Source organism: Engraulis encrasicolus, chromosome 2 (assembly GCF_034702125.1).
Source record: "Engraulis encrasicolus isolate BLACKSEA-1 chromosome 2, IST_EnEncr_1.0, whole genome shotgun sequence".
Lineage (NCBI taxonomy): Eukaryota > Metazoa > Chordata > Actinopteri > Clupeiformes > Engraulidae > Engraulis > Engraulis encrasicolus.
In genome coordinates, this window is record NC_085858.1 from 37,412,842 (window position 1) to 37,420,592 (window position 7,751).

At 43.5% G+C, this 7,751-nt stretch overlaps 1 protein-coding gene across 2 annotated transcripts; it reads right to left on the reverse strand.

The window, feature by feature from the left end:
• Nucleotides 1–1,500: 1,500 nt before the first annotated feature.
• On the reverse strand, nt 1,501–6,967 carry LOC134462345 (uncharacterized). 2 transcript variants are annotated; one of them, XM_063215334.1, is made up of 9 exons: nt 6,896–6,967; nt 5,652–5,749; nt 4,838–4,874; nt 3,233–3,988; nt 2,573–2,681; nt 2,302–2,408; nt 2,064–2,126; nt 1,922–1,949; nt 1,501–1,632 (listed from the first exon to the last, which is right to left on the reverse strand). In XM_063215334.1, exons 1-9 carry the CDS (start codon nt 6,953–6,955, stop codon nt 1,526–1,528), a joined length of 1,365 nt encoding a protein of 454 aa, XP_063071404.1. In that variant the 5' UTR covers nt 6,956–6,967; the 3' UTR covers nt 1,501–1,525. The 2 variants fall into 2 exon arrangements, with proteins under 2 accessions (XP_063071404.1, XP_063071396.1); XM_063215326.1 differs by having other exon boundaries at nt 1,501–1,635.
• Nucleotides 6,968–7,751: the final 784 nt, after the last annotated feature.

Sequence of the window (7,751 nt, forward strand, 5' to 3'; positions counted from 1 at the left end):
CTTCCAAACTGTTTATTTAAGCGGATGAAAAGAATATCCTCCAGACTTTTGTCATTCAGGGACGACATAAGAGGAGAATAAACCTCAATGATGAATATGAGCGCTCCACACTGACTTGGGTCACGGAGAGCGCTATGATGGACATTGTGAGTTTGTGCATATTTGAAGCGGCCATGGATGCCCAATAACGTCGAACATTCTCGGTGCGCTTTACACGCGCTTCTCTGCAATATCTTACAATGATGCAATGGAAACTCTGCCCTTTTGTATGACAGTGGTTTCTCTTATTTAAGATGTGGAGTGGAGACTTTGTAATCCACAGCTCTCTCTCCATTCAGTCAGAGAATGTCTGATGTCACACAGGACGTGAACCTCAGCCGTCATGGTAACGTCCACAGGAAAATAATTACTTTTTTTTGTTTGTTTGAGGAACGGTATTAACCGGTATTAACCGGTTACCATTATTTTTAAATAAGTGTTTCCGTTCCAGAACATAAAAAATAATAATGTTTCCGGTTTCGTTTCTGTTCCCTGTAAAATACAAAAAGTTCCTGGTTTTCGTTTTCGTTCCTTGAACCGGTTCAAAGCCCTGGTTCCAGTGATGACCCCCCCTCTACTCCTTTTCTGCTCTTCTGCTGGGCCACCACGCTCCTCTCCTTCTGTAAAACACAACACATACAACTATTACTATATAGTATACAGTATAACTATCGTTTCCATTCCCGAATACTAGTCTAATAGCCAGTTTGTTGCCACCTAGTGTCTCCATTCAATCGCATTTCAGTCCAGTAATTAGTGACAAGAAGCCGGCAGATGCAAGCCAGCCAAGTCTTTGTCAGTTGGCATGCTGAATAGTGCAACCTAACAGAAGATTTTAACAAATTATGTATACTTTCTGTCTGGGATTTGTACAGGAAGGCGTTACATCCTGCTGGGCATTGCTGCCTGTCGCACCTCCTCCGGTGCCCATGGGTCAGCTGCAGGGTCATCAGTCGGGAACCACCGTGTCATCAACGTTTCGCCCCTTTAATCCCGAAACGTCTCCGGTGGCGGGGCAGTGACAGGGACGTCTCCCTGTCACCCCCTGCAGCTGATAGATGTTATCCCTGCGGCTGTTTTCTGGGGGTTAGTTGTTATTCCCCCAGCTCCTGTCCTTCCTCCGCAGCCAGAGCCAAAAGCTACCTTTTTCTGCCTCCTTTGCCAGCTCCTTTGTTGCCTTCTTTAGCCTTCCTCCAGTGACTCCCACATCCTTCAGAAGGCGTATGTCCGACAGCCCCATAAAGCCTCGGCATCCAACTAATTATTTAATACATTTACTATTTGCTTAGTAGTATAGATATACCGTAGTAGTATAGAAAGTAGACAGTATGTACTCACTCTCCCCACCCTTCCCCTCCCCTGCCACTAGGGGTTAGTAAGGCTACTCCTGAGCCTTGCTTAGTTTATACACCATAGTAATGTAGTATAGAAAGTAGACAGTATGTACTCACTCTCCCTCACCCCTCCCCTCCCCTGCCACTAGGGGTCACTCCTCAGCCCTGCAGCAGCAGCAGCAGAGCTTCTTCAGGGCAGAGGTCACTCTGGACCTCAGTGATGGCCTCCTCCTGCTGTCACTGTTATGCTCCTCCATCACTGCTGCAATGCAAAACACATCACCGTCACACACTGCATGGACAGCTCACACATATCCAAGTTAAAAACAGGTGCAGGGCCAAGACACAAGTTTGAGTAAAGTCAGTGTTGCCGCGCAACACAGAGATGAGCTCCGTTTTCAACCCATTTTGCTGAAGTGTGACATTGCCGGCCACCAACGACCCTTCCTCAGACATATACAGTGTCACATACTGCGTGCATGCCTTGTCAACTTTTGTGCTGACTTGATATGACCTGATAGAAAAGAATGGAAAGTTGTATGTCATACCTGAGCTAGGGACCACAGCATCCTGAGACTTGAGGAAATGGAAATAAAAAAAACAAGTTTTATAAGTAAATGCAGAAAGATGATATTGATTGATGCAGTATATGGCATCAATGTCAAGTATGGAATATTCTTTTTTACTCACTCCAAAATTTCGGCGGAAAAAGCGTCGGATTGAGAATCTGTGTCTCCTGAAAGTTCTTGTGAACTGAAAATTAAGCACAGACAGTGGTCACACATTTTTCATTAGGTTCAGGAGAATGCATTGAGTTCAGTGCAGAGTCACACCCTGGAATGGGACTGGCATTGTCAGCACTTTGTAGCATGGATGACACAGGGTATTATTTCTCTTAGATACCATATTAAAAAATGTTTGGCTGTACCTGGGAGCTCTGCCTCCGAGGGACGGCATTGCTGACAGGCACGTCCTTGGCCACCTCAGGGGCGGTGTCCTCAATGTCCACTCCGAAGAACGGTAGAATGCGGAGAACTGAAAGGACAATTGATGAAGGCTTAGTGTGTTTAAGTCAAGTGACATTTATCTATAAAGTGTGGTACAAGATTTTTTGGGATGGTCCATACGCTGTATGTGTGTATGTTTTATTTGTTTAAAAGAAGAACAACATGTTGTTGCATCATATGTCCTCATCTCACCTCTCTCGTTGGCTAGCTGCTTTAAGGCCAGGGTAGTGAAGTCGTTGACACTCTTATAGAGGCTCTCCAGCACGAACTGCAACTTCTGCTCCCTGAAGGGCTCGGTCGTCTGTAGCCAACCAAGACATGAAGACTTAATGCACAAAAGTGGAATAGAACTTATCATGCATTAGTGTGTTGGTCAGATATTAATACCATAGTGTAACATAAATTAGGCTTGAGGTTCAATATCAAGTTTATAAGTTTTATTGTAAACCTGCCTATACATTATGTGTAGTCTTCAGGTCAAAATGTCATCATTTCTCTGCTCTCTTAAGGTATTACAAAAACCTACACACTACGAACCTACACCTCTTTCACTTAAAGGTGGGGTTGCCGGTTATGATGCCACGGTGGGGAGAACTCCCCCTGGGTTCTACTGTAAGGTTCTATAGTTTTTGAATTATTCAGAGACAACAGACTATTCGGAGACTACAGAACCTTACAGTAGAACCCAGGGGGTGTTCTCCCCTTCGTGACATCATAACCTGCAACTCCACCTTTAACTAGGGGGTAGTAGAGCACATATCTCTGCTCCACCCATAGCGCCCCAATTTCCCAAATGGATCTCTGTCTCTCCCACCTTACCTGGGGGTTATTTGAGCATCTCTTTGCCTTTACCTGAGGGTAGAGCAGCATCTCTGCCGCGACAGGCCTCCTCTGCCAGACTGTCCTTGTCCTATAGATGTCATCGGGCATTGCCATTGTGGAGTTGACCAGATTCTCCAGCAGGATGCGGCAGGCCTCCATGTTAAAATGGCTGATGAAGAGTACGGCAAACTTCTCAAAGTCGAGGGGTGCGGGTGCGGGTGCGGGTGTAGCGACATCGACCCCCAACTCGCCGGTGTCCTTGACGTCCCCTGTCTGCGCGAGCTTCCTCCTGAGCCGGCACAGCTGGTCAGCGTACGCCGCGATGGCGTTCTGAAGGCGCCACACCGTCGTGGGGTTCGTCCTTTGCCTGGAGACGGTCCGAAACAGGTCCCAGTTGCCTGAGAAGCAGTCCCTCTGCCACACGGGCACCCGGCCAAAAGTCAGGGCATGCAGCAGTGTCGAGGCCATGGAGCGGGCACCCTCGACCGTGACGCCATACGCCCTCCGGTAGCCCGTCTGGATGGGTGGCAACTTCCTGCAGCGCATGTTTCGCTGGTAGTGCAGCACCTCGGGCTTGTCTGGCAGGGAGATGTCAGAGTACCTCAGGTGCTCCAGCGTCTCAGGAAGACATGCTGGGACAATGTCATCAGTCCAGCCCCTGCCCGGGGTAAGGGTGCCCTCAATCGTCTTGCACGCCGTCAGTGCCGGCACGATGATGTTGTTGGTCATGAAGGCCACACAGCGCATGATCTTCTTTGTCGCAAAAAGTATGTCCGTCCACCTCATCTGGAACACACACAATCAGGGGATCAAACAGCGGATAAAACAGCGGTCTCACTAACACACATGTATCAAGTGTACTTTATTCTCAAACATCTCTACAGTGTGTAACATGGTTAACACAGAAGACTGAAACGGCATTTGACCAGTCTCTAATGTGTAGTTAAACTAAACATCACACACACACACACACACACACACACACACACACACACACACACACACACACACACACACACACACACACACACACACACACACACACACACACAATGCACAGTAAAAAAGAACATATTGATACAGGAAATTACATTTTCTTTCTCTATAAATATACACACACACACACACACACACACACACACACACACACACACACACACACACACACACACACACACACACACACACACACACAATGTGCAGTAAAGACTAACATACTGTATTTACATTTTCTCAACCTATAAACACACACACACACACACACACACACACACACACACACACACACACACACACACACACACACACACTGTACAGTATACATACTGTATTTACATTTTCTCAACCTATAAACACACACACACACACACACACACACACACACACACACACACACACACACACACACACACAGTGTACAGTAAGTAAGACACAGTGCTATCACATGCTGTATAAATGAACTACCTGCGTACATAGCTATAACTACTTAGGCTACACGTATCCGTAATTGAAACAACTTCTCTTGCTACCCCATTTGTGCAAAGGAAGCACTTTAAACAAGCAAATATTGTTATAAAGCACAAATAAAGATATTAGACACGAACACTATATCACAAAGATTTGAAACAGACTTACGTTGGTGACAAATAATGATCTGACATCAAGAAATGATCTGAAATACAAGAAAGAAAAAATAATTGTTTTATGAAGGTGCATACGGTACATAAAATGTGGCAGTTGACTTGTGATATATTGGCATAATACTAATATTACTAGTACTAATAATAATAGTAAGGCTAAATCCCATTACACCCCTTAGCCCCTACGCCTTTCCCCTTCCCCTCCGTTTTGCGCGTCCACGTGTAGGGGTAGGCGTCTCGATTCACGTTAAGACAGAGGGGTAGGGGTACTGCGAAGGGCTTTCCACCCCTCAAAACTGAGATTTTCCGACACCACACTCCAGACAGAGGGCTACGACATATTTCCCTGAATGCATTGCGAATGACTTTAAAAAATTGGCATCCACACCAGCACACAAGTTTAAGTATTTTCGCCGCAATTGACGGTTTTAAAGGGGTATTAATTATTCCATTGTACTAGTGAAATGCACATGAAAAAAAAATCGCTATTAACTTCAACCTAATGCATGGAATTAGTGACAGCTGTGAGGGTCATTCCGTGATTGTTGAAGGGGTGTCTCAAGTCGTAGGGGTCGTGTTTCAAGCCCTACACATTGCGGCTTCATTTGAAAGCACGAGGGGCAAGAGGAAGGCGTAGGGGTAGGGGTAGAGATTAGTAATGGGAAAGGCCCTAATAATAGTACTACTACTACTACTACTACTACTACTACTACTACTACTAATAATAATAATAATAAAACACTTTATTTGTTATGCCTCTCAGGTGTGGCTAGATAATGCATGTAACAGCTGATGGATGTGTAACTTACCTGTTTAACCAGATTACTGGATCCTCCAGGGGTAGGGGGACTTGGATCTTTCCGAAGTCGAAATGGAAGAGTTCGTTAAAATGAATAATCACAAAGTCCTGCAAAAACAAACATTATTAATAGTGTGTATCATGTATACTGGTAAGCCTATAGTGTTTTTCATGGTACTCACAGATGCTTTCCACAGAAATTAAGAATATGTGCTGTTCATTCATACACTTGAGAGGGTGTCCCAAAAAACACTTGAAGAGTTCAAATGCAAAACCCCCTAAGTGCCATTTCAGAAAATAATCTTAATTCATTTTTATTTAATGCAAAGCTATCAAAATTGCATATTTTTAAATTGTATTTATGTAATATAACTATTTATATGTATTATCAAGTACATGAATGTAAACCAAACCAACAACGGGGTTCTCTAAAAAATATAGAAGTGCAGGACTTCAGAAATGGAGTTAGGGGGTTTTGCATCTGAACTCTTCACTTGTTGAATTATATAATGAAGTAGGCCTAGGTGTTTATTAAAATTTGTGTAGCCTATTTATCAAAGTGTAATAGAATTTACAGAGATCTTTTTTTTTTTACACCAACTGTTGTCAACCTGGGCATCCATTCTGATCCAGGCTCTACTGCCAACATCAACCACATCTATCTTAGAAATTATGTGCATTCACTTCCAACGGCTGCATTCACTTTCAGTGACTGTTGCAGGTCTGCCTCAGTGCAGACTTTTGACAATAGTGGTGAAAAACATTTAAATGTACACTGTGGGAGATTTTGTTGTTGTTTATTTCCAGAATTCATGCTACCCATTCACTAATGTTACCTTTTTCATGAATCCTTACCACCACCATCAAATTCTAAGTATTCATTATGACTGGAAAAAATTGCACTTTTCATACATGAAAATGGGGATCTTCTCCATGGTCCGCCATTTTGAATTTCCAGAAATAGCCATTTTTAGCTGCAAAAATGACTGTAGGCCTACTTGGGCCATTCTAGAAAATACTAGTTTATCACTTAGCAAACTTTCATGAAAAGATCAAATTTGACAATATACAGCCCAGTTTCAATGACCAGCATAGTTGCAGTAGGCCTACTTTTTTTTGCCCATTTCCTGCACACACAGTGTAGGCCTACCATTAAGTTATTCTGTCTTATACATTCGACTAGCCTACCGCTTTAGAAAATTACATCAATTTTAAAATGGACTTAATGTTTTAACACACAATTCTGTTTCATACCCAAAGATCTGGAGGGCCCCAGGTCCCTGAAATACACAGGGGATAGTCTCTGGGAAGCATTGTAATTCTTGTTTCTTCAAAAATACGGTACCATGTTGTGATCACAGTGACTTGTATATAGTATTTGGCTACTGTATCCTTGGTTGTGATTGATAGAAAGCTGCTTCTCCACGCATGTTGTTTCGTCACAAAGATACGATTGTGACAGTTCACTGACCTAAAATGTGACTGCGCAGGTGGTTAGAATGCGGCCCACGTTGTTCTTGAAGTTGTTACGCTTCGCGTCGTGGCCGCATCACCACCTAGGTGTGCATTATTTTTCCTGTTAAACGCACACCGTGTCGTCAATTATCTCTTTTTCCATTGTTTCCATTGTTGACCCATGTAAGATTTAAAATTTCCAAGTGTGAATGCCAACCATGCAATTCAAAACTCCGTAATACCACTGTCAGCCGTGCGCCTTTGGAAAAAGCTGCAGCATACAGGGTACGCTGACAAACCATACACGCCATGGTTCGCACAGAAATTGGCTTACATATCGGTCTGCAACTACATACTATTTCCTCTGGGTGGCGCAAACGTCCCGCTGTGGGCTACTGATTACTCGCGCTGGTATCTCCATGTTTGCTTGGTGTGGAGCCTTTAGTTCATACACTTTCTCAACAGCTTTCAAAGTAACTCCTGAAATGTGAGATTATTCCTATTATTCGAGGTGTCCAATATTTGATTCTTCAAAATAGTTATTTGTTTCCATACTTTCACTGAATTCAATTTAGATTGTTTACGATTCAAAGCAGATTTGCAAATAGCACACAGTAAATAAAAAAATAAGGGATTTTTTAACAGATTGGACCAA

Coding starts and splice junctions, on each gene's coding strand:
- LOC134462345 (XM_063215326.1), bottom strand. CDS start 6,955: ATGCTTCCCAGAGACTATCCCCTGTGTATTTCAGGGACCTGGGGCCCT. Junction 2,127..2,301: donor CTCGGAGGCAGAGCTCCCAG/GTACAGCCAAAC, acceptor CTTAATTTTCAG/TTCACAAGAACTTTCAGGAG. Junction 1,636..1,921: donor TGCTGTGGTCCCTAGCTCAG/GTATGACATACA, acceptor TTTGCATTGCAG/CAGTGATGGAGGAGCATAAC.